At 44.7% G+C, this 27374-nt stretch overlaps 1 protein-coding gene across 19 annotated transcripts in view; it reads right to left on the reverse strand.

Annotated features, from left to right (window-relative positions):
* PLEC (plectin) overlaps window positions 1–27374 on the reverse strand; it is a 1447724-nt gene that overhangs the window by 7908 nt on the left and 1412442 nt on the right. For all 19 annotated transcript variants that reach the window (XM_069621862.1, XM_069621861.1, XM_069621869.1 and 16 more), the window contains 6 exons: window positions 21900–22038; window positions 20706–21062; window positions 19835–19918; window positions 9411–9515; window positions 8906–9004; window positions 1148–4528 (listed from right to left, as the gene is read on the reverse strand). In XM_069621862.1, coding sequence (XP_069477963.1) covers window positions 1148–4528; window positions 8906–9004; window positions 9411–9515; window positions 19835–19918; window positions 20706–21062; window positions 21900–22038 — 4165 coding nt within the window. The remainder of the gene's footprint in view (window positions 1–1147; window positions 4529–8905; window positions 9005–9410; window positions 9516–19834; window positions 19919–20705; window positions 21063–21899; window positions 22039–27374) is intronic.

A 27374-nucleotide genomic window follows, 5' to 3' on the forward strand; every position in this document is an offset into this window, starting at 1 on the left:
AGCATGAAACACAACTGAAGGACCATATATGTCATTTGTCCACCGTGTATGGGCTATGATTACTCACTTTGTGGCCTTCCAGATGTTTGCGACTTCCATTCCCATTAACCCTAGCCAGCATAGTCAATAGTGAAGGGTCATGGAAGTGGCAGTTCAAAACAACAAGAGGGCTACACAATGAGTAACTACTATTTTATCCTTTTGGCCTGCACTAACACTTTCTTTAATTGCAATACACACTGTATCTCAACTAGCACACATGGACATGCGTTTCAAACTCGGGCACCTTGACATGAAGACCTATTGCACCATTATTCCTCCAAGTCCTAAAAATAGTTGAAAAGAACACATAAAATACGTACGTATATACACACATTTCGATATGCGAGTTTTAAGATATTCAGGTATATTGTCTCATAAGGAAATCCCACTACCTTCTTCACAGCTAACACAGAGTTGTCAGTAGAAGCAATTCATGTCCAATCACACGCAGGGAAATTCCATAACTGACTTGGCTGCAACACCCATATCTACTGGGTGGGATCAAACTAAATATCCTTTGCTACCAAAGTCGTGCACTTTAATTGCACTTTAAATAAAAGGCCTTCATTACTCAAGGGGAATTCTGTTATATATCTCTTGCAAGGCACAATGTAAAAGGTTCACTCTTTATCTAGAGTTACTATCATGTGGCAGCTGCTGCAACAGAACTAGTAGCTCTATATGGACCTTACAGGAAACTGAAATAGTCAGCTACCACAATCCCCTTTTGGAAGATAGGGGGATCTGCAGGAAGACACCAAGCACACACTGCGATTCCTGACAATTGACCAATTTCTGCAAGGTATTGTAGCATCTACTCAGTCCAGGCAGTTCAGAAACACTTGCACAAAGGGATGTTGAATGCCCCCGTTTTCAGTTTAGGAAATCTAAATCACCTGACCAGGCAACCATCTGACAGTAGATCCCAGACAGACTACTGCAACATCTAAAACTCAATATTTAGTTTGTCAAGCAATCACTCTGGTTTTTAGAATAGGGCACCTGTGCAGTGGTTCACTTAAAAGAAATGGTCCCAATGCGTTATTTTTACTCCAGTGTCACAATCATAAATCACAAAGCACAGAAAAGCATATAGATTAGTTACCTCTTCTGACTTTTTCTGGAGTAGTTCGGCTTCTCGCTTGAGTTTCTCCTTCTCATTCTCCAGATCCGCGATGGCATTCCGCAGTTCCTCAGCCTCCTTGTCGCTGTGCTGCCGCTGGATCTCCAGGGTGTGCACCACGGTCATCTTCTCTTTTGTGGCAAGTTCTGTCTGGTGGAGCCTATTGCTGATTTCTTCTGCTTGCTTCCTGAACTTCTTTGCATCCTCCTCAGCCTTGGCTTTTGCCTTGTCCATCTCTAGGACGTGCAATTTGAGGCGCTCTGCCTCGGCAGTGATCTCCAGCTGGCGTTTGCGCTCTGCCTCCAGTGTCTTCTGGAAGCCCTCTGTCTCCTCAGTTAAGAGCTGCTGCATGTGTTCTTTATCCTCCTGATATTTCTTTGCCTGCTCCTGCGCCAGATCCTTCTGCTTCTGCAGCATCTCTGCCTCTGCTTTCAGTCTTGTGGCTTCCTGGACAGCCTGCATCTTCTCCTTGAGCATTTTCTCGGCCAGTGCACGCTGGTCAGCCAGATCATCTTCCGCCAGCTTCCGCATGCGTGCTGCCTCCTGCGCCTCTATGCTCAGACGAGCTGCCTCTTCAGCCACTTGCTTCATCTTTTCTGCCTCCTCCTCCAGGAATTTTTGGGTGCTATCTTTGTCCTTGGTCATAAGCATCTTATTCTCCTCCTCAATCCGGATCTTCAGTTTGATGAGCTCCTCCATCTGCACCCTGACCTTGAACAGTTCCTCTTCCACTTGCCTCTTCTGCCGGATCGAATCAGTGACCTCCTCCTTGAGTCGTTGTAGTTCATCATCCAAGATGGTCTTTTGATGGTCCGTCTCATCCAGCTGAAGCTTTACTTTGGTCAGTTCTTGCTCAACCTGGTCCTTCTGCCTGAGGGTCTGCTCAGCAAACTTCTTGTGCTTGTCCATCTCCGAATCAGCCAACTGTTTCTGCTTCAGAGCGGACTGCTCTGCTTGAGCTCTCTTGGCAGCTTCCAGTTCGGCCTCCTTTCTGAGCTTTTCTGCATCCTCCTGGGCTTGTCCTTTGGTCTGTGCCTCCTCTTCTGCTCGCTGCTTCAGGCGTTCTGCCTCCTCCACCTGCAGACGACACATTGCAGCATCCTGCTCGGCTTTCATACGTGCATGCTCTGCCTCCTCTGCAGCCCGTTTGGCCTTTTCTGCTTCTTCTTTCAGCTTGTCAAGGATGCTTTGCTCTTCCCTTCTTGATTGCATCAACTCCTGCTCCCTTTGCTGCACCACAGCTATGTGAGCCTTCTCTTCGGCTTCAATTTTCTTGTAAGCGGCTTCCTGAGCTAGCTGGATCTGCCTTTCAGCTTCCTTTTCAGCCAACTCCTTTTGCTTCTTAGCTTCCTCTGCTTTGCTCTTTAAGCGCTCAACTTCCTCCAGAGCCAGCTTGCGCTGCCAGGCGGCCTCTTGCTCAGCAGCGACAATCTTCTTGACCTTTTCCTCTGCCTCCTTCCTGCGTTTCTCCTCCTCCAAGGCTAGCTGTCGTTGCTTCTCTGCCTCCTGCTCTGCCATCTCCTTGCTGCGCTGAGTCTCGTCTGCAATGTTTTTGAGCTTGTTCAGTTCCAGCTCCAGGTCGGACTTACCCATGGAGGCCTTCTCAAAGTTGATCTTGAGAATTCGGATCTCCTCCTCAATGACCCGCCTGTGTTTCAGGGTGTCTTCCACTATGGTCTTTTGCCTCTCCAGCTCGTTTTCAGAGGATTTCTTTAGCAGGTTTATTTTTTCCTCAATGTCCTGTTTGTGCTGAGTAGCCTGCTCCTCCAGGAGCTTCCGCTGATAGGCTTCATCTTCAGCCAAGCGTCGAAGGCGTTCATTCTCGGCCTCTTTTTCCTTTAGGGCAATCTCAGCCTCAGTCTTCAGTCGGGTGGCGTCGTTGATAGCAGAAAGCTTCTCCTTCAAAATCCTCTCGGCCTCCGCACGCTGTCGTGCTGCTTCATCCTCTGCCACTTGTCGTTGCCGCTTAGCCTCCTCTGATAAGGCTCGCAGTTTAGCTGCTTCTTCTGCCAGTTCTCTGAACTTGCTAGCCTCAGCCTCCAACATCTGCTTTGACTTTTCAGTGTTTGACCTGGAGTCTTCCTCTGCCTTTGATTTGCTGTGCAAGAGGATTCCCATTTCGGCCCTGACTCTAGCCAGTTCCTCTTCTAGCTCCTTCCTCTTATGGATCGCCTCATTGACCTCAGTCTTGAGACGGTATAGCTCCTCTTCCAGAAGGAGACGCTGCTGTTCTCCATTTTCAGTTTCGGCCTTCAATCGGATCAGCTCCTGCTCTGCTGAAAACTTCTGTTGGGCTGTCCCTTCAGCAAGCCTTCTTTGCTTCTCCAGCTCCTCTTCGGCCAGCTCCTTCTGACGTAGGGCTGATTCTTCAGCCTTGGTCCTTTTACGAGCTTCTCGTTCTGCATCCTCCTTCTGCTTCTCAGCCTCCTCTTGGGCAAGGGTCTTTTTGTGGGCAATTTCTTCTGCTTGCAGGCGAAGGCGCAGTGCTTCATTAGCCTTTTGGCGCCATTTCTCCAGCTCCTTCTCAGATTCCTCTCTTGCCCGCTCAGCCTCCTCCTGTTGCTTCTTTAGGCGTTCTGCTTCTTCTTGTAAGTGAGTGACGGTGATGTGTTCCTGTTTGAGAGACATCTCCAGCTGGGCCGTCTTTTCTGCAAATGACATGCGTTTGCTTTGGAGCTCAGCTGCTGCGCTCTGCTGTGCCACTTCCTGTGCCACTTTTATCTGCCTCTCCTTCTCGAGCTCTGCCTGTTTCATTCTCCGCTCTGCCTCCTCTGCCTGCATTCGCAACTCCTCCACGTCAGCCATAGCCCTTTGCTTCTCCCGAGCAGCATCCTGCTCCGCTTGGACCTTGCGCTTCAACTCCTCTTCTGCTTCACGCTTCTTCTGGGACTCCTCCTTGACCTGCCTCCTGAGCCGCTCTGCCTCCTCCTGTGCAAGTTTCTTCTGCCGCTCTGCTTCCTCCGCTCTCGCCCTCAGCTCCCGCAGTTCATCTTCCGCACCAGATTTTTGCTTCTCTGTTGTTTGAAGCTGAATGCGGATGATTCGGATCTCCTCTTCAATCTTCTTGCGATTGTATTCTGCCTCTTCGATCATCTTGTCCTTGGTTGTGATGGAAACATCAGAATTCATGCGCAGTTGCTGCAGCTCCTGCTGAATCGTAGCCTTCTGCTGCTCAGCCTCCACTGCTACCAGCTGCCTCTTGCTCACTTCCTCCTGCATGCGCAGTTGAAGCTCACGGGCCTCCTTCTCTGCCTCGGATTTGGCCTTGGCATAGGCTTCAGCCTGCTGCTTCTGCTTCTCCAACTCAGCCTCCACCTCAGCCAGCCGCATTCGGTCCTCTACCTTCTGCTTTTCTGCATTTTTCTATGAAAAGCCAAATCCGATGCATGAAAAGTAGTGTGGAGAGCGGGGGAGAGAGAGAGAGAGAGAAAAAACAGATGAAAAAAGTCAGTGCTTGCTGGTAAACTTAAGACTATTCAACATTAAAAGGTATAAGGTTAACACAAAAGGATTGAAAAGCCATGTTGACCATGGAACCAACACCTACATGGTGGTAAGGTTAATAGCTGCTCAGTGGTGAGCCGACGAAACATACAAGAGACGGAGCAAGGACAGGTTGCATTTTGTGTAATACGATTTGCACAGGGATGGTGAGAAGCACAATCCACCCAACAGGGATACAGAGTTCTGCCCGTGCATTCTAATATACACACACACTGAGATGAATGGGGTGCTGACCTGTGTACACAATAGTGGAAAAGCACAACGTCACATGGACAAGACAGCCCTGAACAGAAGCAGCTTGCACACCTGCCCCATGCTCATGGGATATTTAAAAGTACTTATTGGGAAAGAAGCAGAAAAGATTCACATGGTCCAAGAGAATTATGGGGGAGTCAAGTAATGAGAAGTGTTTTTCCTTGCTCTCGTGGTACAATGGGGGGGAAGAGGTGTACATATAGGTGAGGGAAATTAGGGGGATAGGGGGACGTTCAGAATTGCTTACTTTGCTACCAATGTGCTTAAGTGTAACATAGGCGTTGGAACTGCCACACATGACCCCTCCCCCCCCTCCAACCCTTCCATCCCACTCCCAACGCCCTCTGTCCCTAGGGGATGTGGACCAGTGCTGGCACCAGAGTCCATGCGATGAACTCTTCGGAGAACAGTGAGCAAAAGGGAGGTCGAGAATTGGAGAATGGAAAATGGGAAATAAAGTTCAAAGCAAGTAAAATGTTGTAAAGACAGCAAAAAAAAGAAATGAGTAGCATCAAAGCAAGACCTACTTTCCCCAAAGATAACAGACTTGGTCTAGTTTGTGCGCAGTGCCTTGAGTATGCCCTTCGGTTCTGCATAGTGAGGGCTACTTCTTACTGGTGCATAACTCCATAACGTCCATCTCTGCATCGTATGACTGATCTATGACTAATCTCTAGGTCTCCGTATTTGAAGCACTCGAGGACAACGCTTCAGGCTACGACCCATCTAAAATGCTGCTGTGCACCAGCTGCGGTTGGTAGTGTACAAATCCATTCAGACAATGACTCTAGTTCCTCACTACTTTGTCTCAACCACTTAGATTCCTTCACATGGATGCTCTTTGTAGTCTTTTAAACACAGGCATTCCTGTGACTATGCAGCAAGAACGCCGGAAAGCCAAGGCTACCGTACAGCAGTACAAAAGCAACAGACGGTTCTGGGTAACTAGCAGATGGCTTTTGGACTAGATGTACGAACGGTGACAGCTAAGACTACTGCAGTCAGCTCAACCCTAGAAGCCACCTTGTGCAAGTGGCATCCACAATTACAGGTAGGACTTGCCCTGAGACAAAGCCCAGTTTGAATAGCAGAATTTCATTACAACTCTCAGTAGCTTGTTAGTGAATCGGGAAGTGTCCCAATGTTATGTGAGGTACAAGGACTATCCATGCACCATTGCAAAGCTTTACTGGGAGCAAGGGATAACCAATTCCGATCAGGATATGCTCCATGCTTTGCCCACTTCCTCTTTCTTCAGGGCCAGGCGAGCCCATGTAGCAGGGTATGTCTATTCCCTTTCCCTTTGTGCCACCTGTTCATGGTGCTTTGGTTTGTTTTTTCCTTAGAAGAAAGAAAAAACGCAGATCTGACAATGGTGGTGACTGGATGTGTATACACGCTTATATCTTAGCAAACACACACACACAGTGTGCATTTGTAGAAACACATTTTGTTGAAATGAAGAGTCTAAACTCAAATACAGCGCTAGTCAAAGGACAAGCCATTCCATGCATATGGGAACTATAGTCCCGCCTGCAGTGACATTGACACAACTCCATCTTAATTAAAGCCCAAAGACAGGCCAAACATGGTTCATTACCCCACTGTAGCAATGTGGGAGCATCTTGCAGGGGAAGGTGAAGAGTGACTGAATAGGAGTTTTCTAGGGAAGTGTGAACCACTAACTGAACATTGGAAATGATTACGTTATAGTAAATGGAGGACTTATTAAACAAGTAATTCACCTCGTTATATAAATTACAACAAATGGAGATGATTCAATGAGGCGAAAGATTAAAGCTGAACTGAAGATGGGAAACTGCTCTCTTATCCCAACTGGATGGGCCGTCTGAGAAACACCAAAAGCAGACTAAACACAGCCCCTATTAAATCCGTCACCAGACCTTCATCCGGATGCATATCTATGACTAATGGACTATGGGCATGACCCAATTATAGCAAAAAGAGGAGTCACCTCAAGCGAAAGACTCAAGAATTGCTGAACATACCAAATGGAAGGACGCAAGACTGACTGAGAATACCATATGGCCCCATTACTACAAAATGGAGGTGCTACCTACTTAATGACTCAAGAGTCGCTGAACAAAAATCAATTATCCTTTAAAAGCAACTGGTGACACTGACTCTTGAAAAATAAAGGAACAGGGCACAGAACCCCATTATAACAGTTAGGGAAGCTTTCTAAGGGGAAAGACCCAAGGTGGACCAAATGAGAGAAATTACTCCATTATTGCAACAGGAGGTGCTTCCATTAAAGAAAGGCTATGGACTGGCTGATCATACCAAATTGCCCTATTGAAGCAGCTTCCACTGGATGGAATGCAAAACCGATTTGAACATGCAAAATAATTGGGTTTAGAACAGCAGGAGGTTCTCCACCTCCTTCCACCAACCCCCCACCTAGAGATAAGACGATGACTGGTGATCTGGTGATCTACCATGCCAAGTAGACCAGCTGCTCCCCAGGAAAGTGAAAAGTGGCATGGACTAGGAAACGCAACGTGCATCGCAGACAGATACTCCTTCCGGAAAGAGAGAGAAATCATGGAACTGTATGAACTGTACAGGTAGGCATTCCTGAGCATTTGTGAGACCCGTGGGGCGGCGCAACATACATTGGAAGCACTGGGCACGCCAATGATACAGCTTAGTATCAGACGCCCTCGCATTGAAGGTGGCATGATGGTACTCGGGCCACCTAAAGGCAGAAAGTAAGGAGAAAGGAATCCCCCAGCAACCTCATCATGTGACACTTTGGATCAGGAGCTTCTTTGAACGGGCCAACATCGAGTCAAACACCCCCCAAAACATGCTGAAGTTTTGTGTTGAAACCCGCCGATCTCTCAATGTCAATCAGTGGGGAATGGGTGAAAGAATGCAGAAACTGATGCACAGGAGTGGAGGGGTGCAGGCTGCTGCTGTCATGGCAAATCAATGGGGAAATGGCTGGTGGTGAAAAAAAGAAAGGGAAAGGGATTTTTGGGGGCCGTGCATTATAAGAAATACGCCAACAGCATGCAAGCAAGGGGTGGAGTACCTGGTGCCAGAACGCCAGCCCTGGCTGGCAATATTTTGTTATTATATGGTTAGGATAGCTTTGTTTTTAGACTTTAACCCATCATTTACTCCCAAAAGTCACACAAATGTTACCCTTGGAAAAAAACACGTTTGGCAAGCACCTCAGATCCAAAAGCAAAGAAAAGGAAAGGAAAGAAATGGAAAAACAGAAACAGAAGTTAGAGAAAAGGTAGCACAAATTAAAGATAAACAGTTACTGGTTAGGTATAGATTCAAGATCAAATGTCTGTATTCTTAAAACCCTGCGTCAAGAAACACGTTTACCTATAAACATGCAGGGATGCAAACAGACGGACGAACAGACACAAGATACGCTAGGTTGCATTTGTGCCAGGGAGAAGACGTGCGAGTTAGGCTTTGCATAGCCCGAGTTAAAGCTGCAGACACACAGAGAAAGGGCGTATATCTGGGAAGTGTCTTATGTTTGTAAGCAGTTAATGCACAAGAGGTGTCCCGATGGCAGGCGGCGGTATACATTTGGATGTAACCACACGAAGCCTGTGATTGCAGAGATTCCGGCATGTGTCTTGATGTGGTGCAGTAGGACCACACCAAAACCAGCTCGATTCTGCGATACCCAAGGGAAAAAGTGACATTGCTTAACCGGTTTTGAATTTTTAGGTTGAAATGAAAGCAGATGGTGCAGGAACAAGGACAATGGCATTTCTCCTTGGAGAGAGTCCATGTGAATCTCTCTTGGCCTGCTCGGACGCCTGCCAGAAGCCCAGGTCAGAATAAGGAGTGATGGGGACTAGCCATGGAAGACATGGTATGCTTTAATGAAAAGACATGTAGACTTTAGGCACCCAAACTCTCACCCTCCAACCCACATCCCCCAGTTGCCCTATGCCACTCCAATCCTCCTTCGTGATTACTTCGTACCTCCTCCTCCTCCAGGCGTCCAAGAGTCACTGTGATGAATTTGATGTATTGACTGGTAAGGGTGGTGAGCTCACTATAGCGGGTTCGCAGATCCACGTACTGAAATGAAACAAAGCAGACCAATTAGAAATCAGAAATGCCAACAAAGCCAATAATGGTGGTTTGATCACATCAATGCATCTAGTCAGTATTTAGGCTCAATGGGGTGGGGAGGGGGGGGTCCAAGTTGTTAAACGTCATGGGGTGAAACTACAGTGGAGACAACACCTGGGGATTGCGGTGGGCACCATGTCCAAGGAATACTTGGGGACCTGCTTGCGCATCTTGGAAACCCAGAAAGCAGGCGTGTAACGTGCATCTAGAACTGAAGGCCCACTGATGATGTACGGCCGTGCTCTAGTGACGAAGTGATGGGTTCACCTTTCATGGCCCAAACTGTAATGGTGCCATGTGCACGTTGCCGGTCGGTGCCTCTTCAGTTTTTGTTTCATTCCCTAGCTCTCACCTCCTGGATGATGTTGTCGGATGCAGACTGTACTTTGGGTTTCTTGGCAGGAGAAGCCGCAGGTTCCACTTGGGCTTTATATGTCACCAACTGAAGCTCATAGTCCTGAAATGAAATAGAAACGACAAGTGAAATGTAAGCACTATAGCCAATTTTCAGGGCCCTGAATCCATATAGTAAGTGTGTTTCCTTACAAAAAAACATTAATCAATTCTCACTGATCCATTGGGCTGCAGGCTGGTCTCCCGCCTAGCTCAAGGACCGGCAGTAATATGCTTCCTCCTCACCTACAGTCGCCCTTACCCATTCCTCCACTCCTGAGCAAACTACTGACATCTCCAGTGATTTCGATTGAGCGCTTGCCACCAAACTGCTTAGTTTGGCTGTTGAAATAAGAGGGTGCAAAGTATTCTAGATCCTGACTACAAGAACTGTGAATTGGCTGTTGCCTCTTGTCACCAATCTGTAGGAAGTAGAGGACACTAGCATCTGACCTGGGGGTTACTGAATCACTCCACAAGGACAGTATGCAGGTGCCGTGTTATGGATACATTTATGCCAGGTATTTCATCATCAAATAGGTTGGAGTTTAGTGAACAGAGTTTATTCACCGTACACAATATTGCAGTAGTCTAGTATCGAGTTGATCCCAGCCTGCTACTACAGCAATGTGTTTGAGAGAAAGTAGGGGAACAATTCTCCTCCGTTGTTAAAGTTGGAGGAAGCAAATACTAATATTAAATCATAAAAGAGCAACCCTAGTTTTTTTTACTTACTTACTTAAAGTAGAGAAATCACTAGGAGAAGACAAAAAGAAATGATAAATAGGAAATGTGTACTCTTAAGCCCTGAAGAGAATTATCTAAGTTTAAAACCCATTCAGCTGCAAGTGGTGTATACACATGCACTCCTTGATGGAGGTGACAAGCACGGCATGGGTAGTGTCGCTCAGTGGCAGCGCACTCGTCTTGTAAGCAAGACGACGCAGAGCAACACAGGTTCGAATCCCGGGTCTGCGCTTAGAAACCTCTTTGGTATTAAGCGCGTTATAAAAAAAACAATTGTAATTACAGCAGAGGGAGATCACTATCTTGCCCTACATCCTACATGTAGATTTGGGTATCCATCGTCTGTGTATGATTGAACTTTGAGGTTCCAGGTCTTAAGATGGAAGAAAAGGGGGTAGTCATAATGGACTCCTTAAAGAACTGGAGTTGTATCTGAAATGAGGGGGTCAAGTTTAACTCTGAGTTCTGCCCTTTAGGAATGAGTAAAACCAACTGAGGAGTTGCTGGATATGTGGACCAATAAAAATAACGGGTTGATCAAGATGGAATGATTGACCATGCCAAAGGCTGCAGAGGGTCAACATCACCAGAAACACTCCTATCTCCCAGTCAAAGATGTTTAACGCATCATCCCTAAAGAGGAGTATTGCTGTCTCATCACTACGGCTGTGCTAAAACCGGATCAAAGAGGGGAGAAACAGCCTTTGGCGTCTAGGAATTATTGTAGCTGTTGAGCAACCCATTTTTCCATTATTCTTGAAATTATGGGCAAATTCGTAATGGGCGGGAAATCGGCCAATATGAATCGGATCCAACCCAGGTTTCTTTTGTTTTGTTTTTTTAGGAGTGAAGCTATAATACAGTTCCATCTTTTAGTGCAAGGACACACATACTGTGATTGATAAGGGAGGTAATGCATTCAGCAATAACATCAGGATAGTTGGACTAAAAGCCATACTGGTACACGATCACGTTCCAAGTTGGAAGGTTTAAGTCTAGGCAACCAGTCCAGGGTTATTGCCAAGGAGATTTTACATAAGCCCATTGTTCCTGGTCTTTAGGTGTATCTTCCTGACTTAGGTACTGCCAGTGATTTCCTCAAGCATACCAGGATCTCCAAGTTGTAGTCGTGACTGAGAAGCCCAAGTCTAACTTTAAGTGGTGAAATGGGGTGGTTAACAGGTACAGTAACCATTTTTTATTTATACCAAATGGTGCATATACTATATTTTCCTAAAAATATAATTTTATATAAGAAGGAAAACGTGGTTAAAAAGGGTATTATATTTGCTAAATCTCAGTTACTCCAAAAGCAGATAAATAATGCAGACAATCGTCCAAAAGCGCTCTTTGCTGCAATCAAAAACTTAGCATTACCACCACGTGCTATACCTAGCTTGCCAGCCACCCCTACTTTCTCTAGCTAATGAATTCAATATCTTTTTCTCAGATAAAATTCAATCCATTAGGCATAACATTGATTCTCAGCTATCTACTGAACAAGTGACTAATTTAGATCATGCTGTTGCAACAAGAAACTTAACGACTTCCTCGCTGTTTTCCTTCTCCACAGTTTATACCAAAGAAGTTCTGAAGCCTATCTCCATTCTAAAACCTACCAAATTTAATTAGGACCCCATTCCAGCTTATCTTGCCAGACAACATGTGCCACTATTGTGTGAGTACATTACCTCTTTTATTAATACCTCTTTGACTCAAGGCTATGTGCTGCTGGAGATTTAAAAACGGTTCCATCTTTCTCCATTGTTAAAAAGGCTTCATTGGGTTATAAGGTTTTGTCTAATAATTGACCAATTGCTAGCCTGCTTTGGCCAGCTAAGATTTGGGGAAAAAATGGTTACTGTCCAATTACAAAACTTTATAGAGGCTCATGGTATACTTGACATGCATCAGTGTGGTTTTAGACCAAGCATGAAACTGAAATGGCTTTGTTCACAGTTTGGGATGTTAAAGGATATTTGTACCGCACACTATCACCACCATAGTGGTCCCCTGGCGCTCTGGCGCCTCTGAAAGAAAAGGGAAGGGGAGATGAGTTAGTGGGAATAAGCTGGAAAAGTGCAAGAGCGTAGTATTGGGCTTGGGGTGTTTTATGGTTGGTAGTCGTCGTGTGCTGTTGTGCGAGTCTGTGTGGTTATTTGTGGTTGCAGTGTAGTGAAGTTTGTGCGGATTGTTGTATTGTAGGCTTGTGGTTGTGTTTGTTAAGAGTTTGAGAGGTGAATGCAGAGGTTTGAAATTGTTAGTGGATTGGTTAATTGGCATTGCTGTCTGGGAAAGAGGCAGGCGTTGAATCCGTATTCTCTCCAGGTGGGGTGTGGGAGCCTCTCTGCATCTCTGTCCTGATCTGGGCCATCCAATCCTCACGATCCCCTTCACACATGGCATCTTCTTGCATTCATAACCTTATCCACATTCGGTCTCGGCCACCTATGTGACACCTGTCTGTATGCGGGGCAGGCAGGTGCATGCGCGTCCTTTCACAGAAACGTGGCACATGTCAACGTTTGCAATTACTTCCAGGGGCGGGACCTGCTTACATTCACAACTGCATACGTCAATGCCCAAGGCAGTGTCCACAGCTTAGTTCCATTGTGGCCAGTGTTAGCATTCACATAACTCTACAAGTATGATACCTGGTAGTAATTATGGGGCGGCTGAGGTTGTTGGCTGGAGATGGCTGGGGATATTGAATTTCTGTCCTCCTGGGTGTCGCTTGTGTCCTATTTGAATTTGCATCCTCGCTCTAGTTGTAGTAAGAGTTTTTCTGGTCAGTTCTGGGTGTTGTCAGTGTCATCCTAAGTTTAGTCATCCTTTTCTTTGTGTTTCCTGTTAGTTTGTTTTGGTTTTTCAGTTGAATCTGTGGTGTTGAAGAGCCAGGTTTTTAGTAATGTTCGGAAATGTATGCAGTCTTTGGCGTTTCTCATTTCTTTTGGGATGTTGTTCCAGGTTTTTGCGGGTAAGTGGGAGGAGTCGTCCAAGTTTTTTCTTAAGGTATGGTTTTTGTTCCAGGTGGATTTCGTTGCTTGATCTGAGGAGTCTCTGTGGCTTGTAGATTATTTTGTTTTGTAGGAATGCAGCTCCTTGTCCGCTGATTGCCCTGTGTGTTATGCACATTGTTTTGAAGGTGATGCGATGTTTGACTGGGAGCCAATGCAGTGTTTTTAGGGCTGCAGTGATGTGTTCTCTTCTGGATAGTTTGAGGAGCAATCTGGCTGCTGCATTTTGGATCCGTTGTAGTTTCTTCAGGAGGTATTCGGTTATCCCGAGATGGAGGCTTTTTGCATAGTCGATTCTTGACATGATGAGGGCAACGATTGTGAGTGTTTCGTGGGATGACATTTTATCGAACGCAGATGAAGGGGATATCAGCATGCTGGTCATGCATGGCTTATCAGCAGCTTTCAATACTGTCAATTTTGATACCCTTATCTCAAGATTAGTTACGGTCGCACAAGTTTCTGTACAAACTAATTTGGCACGTGTTTCTGAGGACTCTCTGAGGTTGTTTGCCTCTTTTCTCTGATAATTCTCAGCAAGTTAAGATGGGATTCTTTCTTTCGGATTCTCATTTAGTCAGATGTGGGGTGCCACAGGGATCTTCTCTTTCTCCACTACTGTTTAATGTCTACATTCAACCTCTCCTTAATATTTTTTCTCAATTTGACTTGAGCTATCACCCATACGCTGATGACATGAATCTATGTCAGATTGAAAAAAACCTATGGATGCCATATATCGAGTGTTAGCCTGTGCAGGTAAAATTAAACAGTAGATGTTGGAGAATAAACTCCAACTATACCTCTCCAAGACTGAGGTCATTGTTTTTGCCTGAAACAAGCAACTTACATATCTGAATCTATCTGTCCCCTGCTGGACGATCTTTGACGTGCCACTGTTTTTTGCCACCAAGGTAAAAAAACATTGGCTGCGCTTGGAAGGCAAATATGAATAGCAACATTGAAGTGGGTGAAATCGTTAAATCTATTTCCAACTGAGATTGCTAAAACCTCTTCTGCCTCTGATTTCTTGTGAAGACCGGCTGTCTGTTGTTGGAGCGTTGGTTAACCCTAAATTAGACTATTGTAATGCCCTACGTAGGGGCATTCTGAAAAACCAAGTACAACGCCTTCAATTTGCCCAAAAGTCTGCCATTAGGCTACCCTTTTCCCTCCCTAAAGCTGCCTCCATTTAAATATTTAGTAGAAACCTTCAATGGCTCCCAGTTCAGCAGAGGGCCCTTTTTAAGGTGCTCCGTTTGGTTTATAAGTGTCTTTATGGTTTGCTCCCCCCACTACCTTTGACCTAAAATCCCGATTTACTAGCCAAAGCACACTCTTCAGTCTGCAAATCAAAATCTACTCATGATCTCTGTATCTAAGTTTGTTCATCGCAGTGATAGATGCGTTTCCAGCTTTGACCCGCGAGCTTGGAATTCCGTACCAGACGACCTTCGTGAGATCACTTCCTTAACGCTGCTCAGAAAATAATTAAAAACTGATCTTTTTCAACCACCATTTACCGATTCACTGTTTCTTACTTTTACCATCTGTGCCCAGATGCAGCCCCTACCATGGTTCCTTAGATATACGTGCGTTATATATCACCAATAACCAAAAGGCAAAAATAAATATCACTACACTTACAGACGAGTCATCTTTGTAAAAACAAAAGATGGCACAATGTATCAGGTAAGTTAACAGTTTGAATAAGAGTTTTCGGAGTTTAGTCAGAAGAGTCTTTTCTAGAAATGAAAATTCAGTAGCAGATAAGCAAATACACTATTCCTACCTAGGTCAGAAATGTTCGAGCGAGCAATGGAGACCAGTTGTGTAGATTTGGAGTATCATTTGACGGGAACGAGTTGCCTTTGTGCGAAAGTGCTGCAAGAAGTAGATTCCAGAGTAGATTATAGAGTTCCATTGAAGTGAGTCCCACAAGAAACCCTTAAGGGCCCAGGTATCAAGAATGAAATAAATAAAAGTCTTGACAGCAATGCTAGAGAGCAATACCATGGGACTGAAAAAGCAGCCCTGCAGTAGGGTAGTTAGTGGTTTCAAGAGGCAGTTAGTTTGCACGTTGGCGACAACCGTAGGTTCCAGTGATGAGACTCTGGTGCGGTAGGGACCCCAAGACCCTCGAAGAAGGAGGTTTATTGAACTTGGTGATTTTAGAGTAAAGGGTTGGAGCTAAAGATGCAGAAACGTGGTTTGGCTCTGGTCAGTGAGGGTCATTGATGCAGGGTTTCCATGTCATCCTCGGGCACAGGATTAGTTTTCAGACGATGGGATCGGCTTGCAGACACACAAGGAAAAACTGATATTAAAGACATTTTGAGGACTTCAGACTGGAGATTTTACCTCAATTCGATGAGTCATAAGGGAGATGGGAATTGCGAGATGATTGTAGTAATCCTCTCACTTTGTATCAGTTCATACAGCATTTACAGCGTTCCAACAGCATTCTTTAATGAAGTATACTTTTGTCAGTCAATAGATTAGTCCTTTGGTATGACAAGGTATGTCTAAATAGAGATTACATTTATTATTTAAAATGGTCTTTACCTGTAACAGGAAATGCTGGTTTTAAATAATAAATGTAATTACAGAATGCAACTGATACAAAGTGAGAGGCTCACTACAATCATCTAGCAATTCCCATCTCCCTTATGACTCATCGAATTGAGGTAATTTCTTAACACACCTACTCAAAGCACTCTTTATTTATATACGCTGAAGAATTATTAGTTGTATTCTTTACCGATAATACTTTATTGGTCAAAATTGTGTCATCAACAGACATAGATGGTCAAACATGGATTAAGATGAGAAAAAACATACCACGCTGGGAACGGAATTTCTCACCAAGGACCATATTCACATTACAAAAAACCTCCATTAAGGTCTCCCAAGACTTCAAGTTCATCAGTAAGTGGTGAATTCATGGGACAGTACGTTCTATATAATATTGCATTTGGTAAATACTAGAAAATGATATCTCTTAATAATTTATCTAGGTTATTTATGAGGCTTTGAAGAAAATAAGGAAGAATAATAAATAAAATATGATCTCAGCTTTAAAAGATAACATAGGATTCTATCCTCTATATTTTTAAACCAAGAAACAGGTCAGCACTCCCTGAATTTTAAAATGGAAGTTTTCGATTGTTTGTGTTAATAATTGTTAAGCACGTATGGTGTTCTTTTACAAGGTATGGGATTACAACATGATAAACACCATTGCCCAATGATGTAGACACAGCCAACATGTCTTAAGTTACTTTGAAGACAATTGGGAACTATGCAAATTGAATTGAATTTAATAAAATGAGATCATAAACATAATGCTCACGATATTTGAGTTTTTCCAATCAATTCGGATTCTGCCCTATTGGAAATTATCTTGAATGAGCGCACTTTGATAACAAAAAGCATTTGTTTCACCAATAAACGCAGGGTCTCTCTCCACTTTTCTGTAATGTCAAATTATCCAAAACACACTGAAGTATAATATACATTTCTAGAAATGTTTTGAAAAATTACTAATTACAATTTTTTAAAATATATTAATTGTAGAAAGAATAGTCCCTGAAGAAGAGATTTGCTATCTCGAAACGCGTTGGGCAATAAAAAGACTAACTGGAGACAAACGATTTGGAAGTTAATTTTTTGGGAAATCACCACAGATTGAACATTATATAACATTTGATGATCGATAACTCTCCAAACTACCTACTAAGTATCCTAAACTATAAATTATCATTTCCTAGAAAGTTGGGCTTGCTTATTGAGCCAATGAAAGTGTGCAGGGGACGCGAGTTTCCAAATAAGGGAACTGTTCTTTTCTAAAGTTTCACTTATACAACCCATATGCCAGAGCTGTAGTTTCTCCTCTGCACCTTAAAAATCTACAACATTCCTTTTTTTTACTTATCAGTGAATAAATATCTAATGAACTCAATATAAATTGAAGTAAAACAAGAGTGCATGGTACATTTGGAACATAATCCAATCCAGTCGACAGAATCTGACAAGAAAATATTGTAATCTGCAGAATCTGACCAGACACAGGGTGTAATACACAGTATCCAGAATCTGAACAGACAAGGGGTGCAATCCACAGTCTACAGAATCGGACCAGACAAGGGGTGCAATCCACAGAATCGAACGAACTAGACAAGGGGCGCAATCCACAGTATACAGAATCTGACCAGACATGGGATGTAATCTACAGAATACAGAATCTGACCAGACATGGGATTTAATCTATAGCATACAGAATCTGACCAGACATGGGATGTAATCTACAGCATACAGAATCTGACCAGACATGGGATGTAATCTACAGCATACAGAATCTGACCAGACATGGGATGTAATCTACAGCATACAGAATCTGACCAGACATGGAATGTAATGTACAGTATACAGAATCTGACCAGACATGGGATGTAATCTACAGCATACAGAATCTGACCAGACACGGGATGTAATCTATAGCATACAGAATCTGACCAGACATGGGTTGTAATCTATAGCATACAGCATCTGACCAGACATGGGATGTGATCTATGGCATACAGAATCTGACCAGACATGGGGTTTAATACACCAATTACAGACCATGACAAGAGGTGTGATCCACAGTATACATAATCTGACAAGACAAGGGTTGTAATCCCCAGTCTACAGCATCTGGCCAGACACTGTCTCCCTCAGGTTGACCAGGAGGAGAGATGTTGAGCTTGCAAGCTCTTTAAAGCAAAGACACCCAAGGATGGACGATCAAAGCGCTGAGGGGCCTACGCAATTCGGGCTGAGGCATCCTTTGAACATTCCAAAGTCACAGAAACCATCAAGGCTGAACAGGACCGACCAGGATTGAGAGTGAAGCCGTCGAGACAACTGTTAGGGAACCCATTGACACCCATAGGCCCTACCCAGTTCCGAAAAGCAGGAGTCAGGCTCAGCTCTGGCGACCACCAGAATTTTTCATGCAGAGTAAAAGTAAACTTGGTGACACATACAAACACTTAATTCCCATTTCGGTGCCTGCGCCGAAACGTATCAGAAACAAAGCAGTCAGCCGTGATTGGCTCACATGGATCCTAGATTTCAGTCTCATCTCGAGCACCAAAACTAAGCTCTTTCAGTGACAGCTACAAATGTCACACAAAAACCAATACATCAACTCAACTCTAGCCACAAAAAGTAAGCACCTCTCTGGCAGATGCCTTAAAGAAAAAGGGTGAAGGGTGTTCCTCAAGTATCAGAATCTGAGGAAGAAGAGAATGAGATTTTTCCACTGGAATCTCCTGCCACCTCATGGACAAAGTAAAGATTTGAAAAGTCTATGGACAAAATGTCTGCTTTTATGGATATCCTAGAAAGAACACCCCATTAAGAGTAAACATATCATTACTGCAGACAAGTTATCACCTAAAAAGCAAAACAGACCACACAATACATTATAAAAGGACACCATCGACGTTCATGATTATACCGATGATACGGAAGCCACATTTGAGGAAGATCTTGTAAATACTGACATTACTAAAAAAAGAAGCAATAGAGCAAGTCCCGTTATCACAGGTAAACAAGGGTATTTATTCTGTGTACTTCCTTCCTCAAAAGAAAGACGAAACAAAAAGACCAGTGCAGTGCTGGATCTAGATCCAGCTAATACACATCTAAAACCTCAAAGTTTCCGAATGATAACATTACAAGAGGTCATTCCCCTTCTTAAGGAGGGCAACGCTGGATATGAATCAATTCAATGTGCTTCCTTTTGGCATCGTGTCAGCTCCTGAAGTGTTCGCAAAAGTACTGCAGGTGTCACGGCACACCTCCGCAGGAAGGACATTCCAATGTACCCTTTTCTGGACAACTTGTTAATAACAGGGGTTTTCAATCAACCAAAAAGAAATTAATTCTAGTCCCCAGCGAACAAAAACTGTTTCAAGGGGCCATTATAAACACACAATCAGCACTAGGGTTCCCATCAAATCAGAGGGTTCAAACCCTGATTAACCAGATCCCCCGTTACTTGGCCAGTCAGAAGGGTCTTGTGTCTGCTCGGCATGATGGCAGTGTGTAGATTCTTCGTGCCACATGCCAGACTAAATATACAGAGCACTACATGCTTTCCAACAACATCTGAACAGGAAGAACGTTCTAATTGCAACAGACAGTACAAGTGCCATGTTTTACATCAACAAACAATATCTTTTTTCGTCCCTGGAATATGCCCTTCTCGTCTTCCAGCATCACCCAGCTCATGGCCCTCTGTTCAAACACCTATAAGTAAGGCAGGTGTTTGTGGGAGTGCCATGTCCACTGATTGAGTCTTTGTAATGGCTTCTCAGCTAAACACCATTCACAAAAATGGAGTACCACGAGATACTCAGAACCTGGTTAAGCAGGCATCTGCCAACTGGACAAAGTGGCTAATCATCGAGAGGTTTGCTGGATCTTTAGAGATGCTCCCGGGCAAGCACTAGTATATCTGCCTCAACCATATTTTGTATCCCAGGCATCCCTGCATCTGAAAGTGCAATAGGTTGAGCTTCCACATGCCATCTTTTCTAGCATCTGTTTAGTGATTAGAGTGTGTACTGACCTTAATTGCATCAATGTATTGCTTGGCATATTTCTGGCATTCGTCCACCTTCTCACGGTTCCTCTCACTTTCTTCCAGAAGTTTCTGAGGGAAGAGGTTGGGATTACAATCCATTGAAATAGCAAGTGGCCTAACCATATTCCTTTGGAGCTATGGAAGACTGTTAGCTAGTGGGAAGGATGGGTCCTATTGATACCCCACATGTAGGACACATCATATGACACTTTGAGGGCTTCCCAAATAGCAGGATGGAATACTAAAGGGCACGACAGGGCAGCAGAGAGCAGGACAAGACTTTGGAGGTCATGACAGGTCACCAATTAGCACATGAGATACCGTAGGGTAGGACACGAAACCAAATTAAAGGAGGGAACACCAAAGAGGACATGTCGATGATCAGCAGAGTATTAAGACTTGCCTGAGAGTAGGATCTGGATTTAGAGTGTTGGATCTGCTGATTGAGGGTAGGCAAGCTTCCCAGGCCTTTACATTGTTGCAAAACTGCCCATGTGTCTTTGCATCAGTGTGAAGGCAGAATAAAAAAAGGGGAAGAGTAAATACAAAAATAATAATAATTCAAGTGAGTTGCAGGGATTGCTACTTCTTTTGTAAACTAAATGTAAAACCTTAGCTAAAAATATATATTCATATATATATCACTGATGCAAAGGCAACCAGTAGTCTAAGCAACATTGAAAAGACAAGAATTTGAGATGGGCCTTGATAAGTCCATAGAAAGCAGAACACACTCCAAAAAGACAGAGGATGTGGATCGACAGAGAGCAGCAGTGGAGTTGGGAGGGTCCCCTGAGAAGAGAAAATGATGTTCAGAAATAAGGACAGGTCCCAAGAGGGCAGTATGTGGTATTACCTTCTCCTGCATGAGCTGCTCCCTCACAGTCTTGCAGTCAGTGATGGGCACAGACTGGATCTGCTCCTGCCTCTGCTTAGCATCCTTAATCCACTTGATGAGCCACTCGTAGCTCTCGCGGTAGTAGCGTAGCTGCCTGCCTAGCTGGTCCAGCTCACGCTGCCGTAGGTCGATCTGCACGAGGATGGCCTGCCAGCGCTCCAGCAGTTGGTTGACACGCTCGCGATAGCGCTCCAGGTCTGTGTCACGCTCTGTATGGGTGCGCATCATCAGCTCATTCACCTCCTTCACCTTGTTCAGGTCGGTCTCAAGACTGCTGAAGAGTGGCTGGTGTCCTTCCACCTGACTGCGCAGCTTCTGCAAAGGAACACCACAAACATGTGACTGCTGTGAAATTAAAGCTATGTCCTACTAGCTACAGCTATGTTTTCAATAGTTGTTCCATCCCCCACTTAACGTTCCAGCAGTGACAGATCTGCAGGTGGAGGAGCCCGAGTTTATAGTCAGGGTGTGACATAGCCATAATGTGGACTGTGTGTGGACAGATCAAATCAATGCTTAGAGCCTGAGCTGACCCTGTAGCAATTATGAGTTGCTCTGAGTTAAACGTAAAGTGGCATAGCCACAGGATGAGTACTTGCAGTGAATGAGCTACAGTTTAGGAGGGACACAACTTGGCTTTACAAATGCTAGTTTCATTGTGGTTCAGCATAGCACAAATGTGGTAAGGTGACGTTTAATTATATTGGTGAGAAACCCCCACACATCAGTGCGGGATAAACCAAACAGAGGTGCAGATGTCCTTCACTTGCCACAAGGAAATCAGGTGACTTATACAGCCCAGATTATTGCTTCCAAACTCTGCTATCCGACTTGCTGTGGTGAGGAGATTTTGTGAATGGTAAGTAACATTTCCATGGTGCTCAACCTTGCTGGCGAGTATGGGGATGGTTGAAACTTTTTTGACATTTACTGCTAACAAGCATTGTTTGCAGTAAATGTGAATACAAGTTTCACTGTGCCTGGCTGGCCTTTGGGTGTACTTATGGTAATATGCACCATTTTACAGAAAGAACTGGTCAATATTTTGTCACCCGTCACCATCTAGCGAGTATGGAAACTAAGAAACTTGCCCTGCAAATGTAGTGTGTTTTTTAAGAATTTGCAAGGCTTGCAAATGCCCTACAATCTCACCTTGAGCTCAGCCTTGTTCTCCTCGAGTTCGCGCATGTCAGCAGGTACACTGTGCACATCCTTCAGCTGGTCCTCGTAAGTCTTGACAACCTCCTCAGCCCCCACAGTGCTGCGAATCACTAGGTTTATGGTCTTCAGCCTACGTGGCAGTAAGGATAGCAAGGTTACAAAGTAAGGACAATGTCGGCAGGGTGTAGGTCCGTACAGGTCACAAAGCAAATGTATACCCATGGAAAGAGGCCGCTTCTCACTCCCCTAATGTTGGACCTCTAACCCAGTGACCAAAGATGGTGAATATCATGGCATCTCCTAGTTGGGAGCAGCACGGTGGTATGAAAAAAAAAAACCTACAAAGTGAATGACTCAAGGAAACCATTACTTTCTTTAAATGGATCTTTCATTAAAAGAGTAAACACTAGAATTATGCATCAACTGTTTCACATCCTTATCACCAATCACTACTCATTTCTTGCTTTGCATTCCTTGCACCCATGGTTACTTTGTTCTTCTATTTCACAGCACTTCCCGTTTTCTTGAGTTTGTGGAACAATGTGACTTAAACACTTAAGAGTATAAACTAGGGTAACATTCCAATACAACTAATGTGCATTTAGATGCATTTTAGGATACAATTCCTTTTTAGGGCAGAATTACATTTTTGGGATTCTCTGGACACACGCTATGGATTCTCTAAACATTTGGCTTTTTCTTACTATACTTTTGTGGGGATAGGGACTTCTACTGATGCCCCCTTTCTACTACAAGCCTTTTTCTAATGTGCCAGCCTGTTAGCCACTGCAGCTACCAGGGCAGGCATGCATTTTAATCACCCATTTTGGCCCCACAGTGATGCTATCACCCTGTACGTAAGTGGCTTTTGAGTCAGCTTGTGGTAGCTGAATTTCATTTTGATTTTATCATCGTTTGTGGCTCGTTTTACCGTATTATGGTAGCCCTTTGGATACTGATGTATTTCTTAAGTCCTGCTCCCACCCATTTTGTTTTGTGGCCTTTCTTTGTGGGGGCCAGAAAGGTCCCACACGCTTAACTGCCTAACATGGTAGTTATGCTGATGTGGGCTCACTCTAAGCCTAATTCTACTCCCCCTGGTGTGGTTTAAACTGGGCGAGTCTGGTTTTCGGCACCAGATAGACCCAAGTCATATCCTGTGTGGCTGGACGTTTGTTTGGTGGTTTTTAGGGCAGGTTTTATTGGCTGACTGCCAAAACCTTTCTGTGTCTGCCTGCTATGTGATTGGAGCCCGTGATTGTATGCGTTATTGCACTGAGACCCTGTGCATCCTTTAGATTCTTACCTGAATTACTGGAGAACTTCTGTGAAGATGGACTGCTGCATCAGATGACCTAGTTTGGCCTTATTTGCACCTTAGACCCTGGCTCCTTTGTCCTGGCTTGCCCTGGTTTCTTCTGCTTCAATCTGATCTTGGGATTTTCCTTATTCCCCTCACACAGCCTCCTTGCCCGCTGGACTGACTATCCCATCTTGGCATCATTGCCTGTCTGTTCCTATGCTGCCTCCGTGCAAAGTGCTGCTGGACTCAGCACCTCGAGGTGGGGAGTGCCACTGGCCTAGATGATTGGTGGCTGCCCACTACTCCGCTTCCGCTCTCCCTTGGGAGACTCTGGGTCACCTCCACCCAGTACCCTCATCTTGGTACTGTTCTTTGTTAGCAGGCTGCTCCCTCTTGCCCCTGGAGCTGACTGGATCCTCAGTATTCTGGGTGAATTCCCTGATGCTGCGTCTGCTTCCTAGTGGGTTGTCATCCTGGACACACAGGTTGTCCTTCTTTACATCTGTCTGGGTCATCGCTGGTCAATAATTGAAGTGCCTGGATACCAGCTCCCTTTCTCAAACATGTAAAAGTATGCATGTTCTCCCACCATCTCCAAGCTGAATACAACGACTGGCACCATGAGCACTTGTCCCCGGGTCTTGATATATTCCTTTTGAATCTTCATCCGGGGTCTCCTGGGCGTATGATATGATATGATATGTTATTTATAACGCACTTAATACCCAGAGTTTTCTAAGCGCGGTCCCGGGGATCGAACATTAGTTGCTCTGTGTCGTCTTGCTTCCAAGGTGAGCACGTTGCCCCTGAGCTATCCTCCCGAGACGTGGGTACGGGCGTGAAGGGATATTGCACACATCCATCGACTGCGTATTAACATTAATTTGTGTTGGTCCGGATCCTGTTTTGCATCAGTCCTTCTCCAGCCTTCTGGCTGGGTCTCAAACTGGAGCTGGAGCTATTCAGGCAGTGGTTCCTGGGGCCGGTTGTTTTTTGTCCACTCCTGTGGGGTAGATCTAGCACTTATGTTACTTTATTCCAGAACAGTCACTTGGCTTTGGACTGTCACGTTATTTCCTATGGGCAAAACATCTCCAAACCTTTGGGCTCCTGATAAGTGACTGGAAAATGTAGTTACCTGACTTAAGATGTTTTTCGTGGGTCCCCCGAGGATCCCACAAGTTTCTCACCCTAAAGACTTGATTTGTAATACTCACCTGCGATTAATTAAGGAATTAAATATAATCAATGACTGGACTTCATTTCCATCGGATGACAGGGTGCAACAGAAACCACTTGTGGTTACATTGCTTCTCTTGAATTGCAGGGGTGAATTGGGACCTGCGCAGGCCTGGGATTTTTGGACTCGTTTCATCTGCATTTTGGGTGGCCCTCTGGACTTGTTTAACCCCTTTACCTCCTCTAGGGCAGACTATAGGTTTATGATTTACCTGTATATACTATCAGTGTTTTGGAGGTCTTTAGTTCATGTTCTAGTGATTGTATTGTAAGGAGTATGGAATGCATGTTATGGAGGTATTGGGATCCCCTTCCTTACCATCCCTTAGCATTATACTCTATAGGGGTTGCCATCAGGTATAGCATTTACATTTAGCTTTAGGGGTGGGAATGGTCTACACTAAGGCCCTTTACTGTTTTCATATTTACACTGTTGTCTCTGTGAGTTGTGTTGTAATTTCAACTACATATTGGAACCTTTAGTTGCTTGATGTGTGATCCTATATAGTGGATATTTCAGTATACCTGTGTAGTTTAGCTTTGTGTGTTATCTGTAGTAGCCACCGGCCTTTGAATTCCCCTCAGTGAAGCCAAAAACTCCTCTTCCATTTCTACAATTTAGAGGGATTTTGGTCTATACTGTGGTTGGAACCCTGTCTTATCCTTAGGATAAATTGTTTCACACCCCTCATCAGGGCGCTGTGGGTAAATCGACCCAACACCCCACATAGACCAATAGACATATGTATAACTATTCCTACTCTATATAGACTGGTTCTGTGTGAGTTTGGGCGAGTCCTGAAGGAGAGATTGGTGGCATAACATAGAACCCGAGAGTGTACTGGCACATCAGGCCCGCCCAGTCTGCCCCATGTCATGATTGTGCCACTGGAACCCTATCGTGGACTAATTGGAGCTCAAACTTCATCATCATAATCTGCCCCAGACAATACCTAGTCATATTTGTCTTTACTTTTCCTTTCAAGACTTTGCCACTTCACTGTTTAATTTCAAAAACTGCCTATCCCACAATGCACCTTTTGGTAGCTCTCATTACCTGGCTATTCCTATGCAGCAGTCTTAGAACTACAATCCCCATAAGTCTTATAGAACAGTGCTGGTTTCACTTTCCCAGGTCCAGAGAGGGAGATAACCTTCAGGTGTGTTGCTCCAGGTGCTGCTAACAAGCCTGCCTCAGCACGGGTGGGTCAGTATTTAAGCAGCTGGCTGCAGGATAACAAGGTTCTTGCACTGAATTCTCTGCCAACCCTTCGTGCTTTGATCTTTGTATTTCTGCTGTGTCCTGTTGTTCCTGTTTCCAGAACCTGCTCGTGTTCCAGTGCCCTGTGCTCTCTGCCCTGCTACTCTGCCTGATCTCCCCTGCCTTCTGTCCTGCACCCCTGTGCTTCCTTCCCTTCAGCCCATCCCCCCTGAATGAAGTTCTCTGTTCCCTGTTGTGACCTATCGAGGGATTCACTCACTTTCCCCAAGGGTGGAACCCCTACCTGTGAGGCTAGGGAGGTGAGCCCGCTATACACCACTCCCCTTATGGGTGGCGGTAAGCGGGACCTCACAGGGAGAGACTCCCCTACTGGGGATAAGCGCTCCCTTTCTGCTGAGGAACTCCTTTACCATTATCCTCCAGAACCTAATGTAACATCACTGCTTTACATACCTCTAGACTCCTCTTACACATATTACTGTGATATAGTGACAGGGAAAGTATCAGTTCAGTACCATGAAGAGTAAGGACTAAGGAGTCAAAAAATACATATTTGACAAATACTGAGACGAAGAAGCCAAGAGGAGTTATGACAAATGTGATCCAAATACAAAGGATGCACTTTCCAGAGAAGCCGGGGATGCCCCAAAAGTGCATCATAAAAAGAGGACCGCAAGGAGAAGAAAGAAGTGAGACCGGGGATATTCAAACCGGCCGGATCGAGGAGGCTGGGACACCTGAGAAGATGCTGCTTCACACATTGAGGAACAGCGGCCAAAGAGAGGTGCCAGTAGTGCGTGCACACCCATCGACTGGAGGAAGCCTGCGTTAGGCAAGATTTTCATAGCAATGATAAATCTTCCTGACCTGTGTCAACCCCAGGACGTTTTGCTTTTAATGATGGATTGTTTTTCCTTGTACCTCTGAGTGGGAGCCTTTTTCCACACTCACAGAATCTTTTACTCTTTTTATGGGTGTCATTTTTAAGACTCTCCATAGTGTCTTGTAAAAGTTATCCTTTACACACCTTTTTGGCAATAAGTGCCTATTGTTGCTGGGTTGCCCTAGCGGCTCTCTTTATACCTTTCTCTGGGTAACCTTATGAGAACTACAGTTTCCAAGTGTAGAAAGGATCTTTGGATCCCCTTTACATATTAGGTGAGACCAGCACCCCCCACCTTATGTGGAGAGCTGGGTAGATACAGAGTATCCCCTTTCAAATGTTAAATGTAACATTTATGTTACAAGGACAAACTTACCTTGAATGGCTGGTGGCAGTGAACCTTTTTAATTATTCGGTGTACCTTTACCGCATGCTGTTTGCTCAGCCCTGGTAAAGGCACCCATGGTTGCTAACATTACCAAAATGGCCAGCATCATCTTTTTTTGTGCCGCTTTAGCATTTCTTGTCCTTTCTTGTTCCTTCCCCTGAAATCCAGGGTGGGAAAGTCCTTTGTTTGATTTTATCTTCGGCGGTAATACTGTGGTTTCCCCATCCAGGCTTCAGAGTGTCTGGAGGCGGGAAGCGAGAGAGGAGTCCAAAACTCTGTATTCCTTTTTCTTCCAGCCCGCCTGTGAGAATCCAGTTCAAACTGGAAGGTTGGCTGTCCAGAAAGGACTGCCAACCCTCCAAGTTTGAATGTTGCATGGCTGTTTCATTGGCTGGGTTCCTGCATAAAAGTCTGATCCTGGAAGCTGAAGA

The sequence above is a fragment of the Ambystoma mexicanum genome, chromosome 5q, assembly GCF_040938575.1.
Source record: "Ambystoma mexicanum isolate Mex_15411 chromosome 5q, UKY_AmexF1_1, whole genome shotgun sequence".
In the NCBI taxonomy this organism is placed as follows: domain Eukaryota; kingdom Metazoa; phylum Chordata; class Amphibia; order Caudata; family Ambystomatidae; genus Ambystoma; species Ambystoma mexicanum.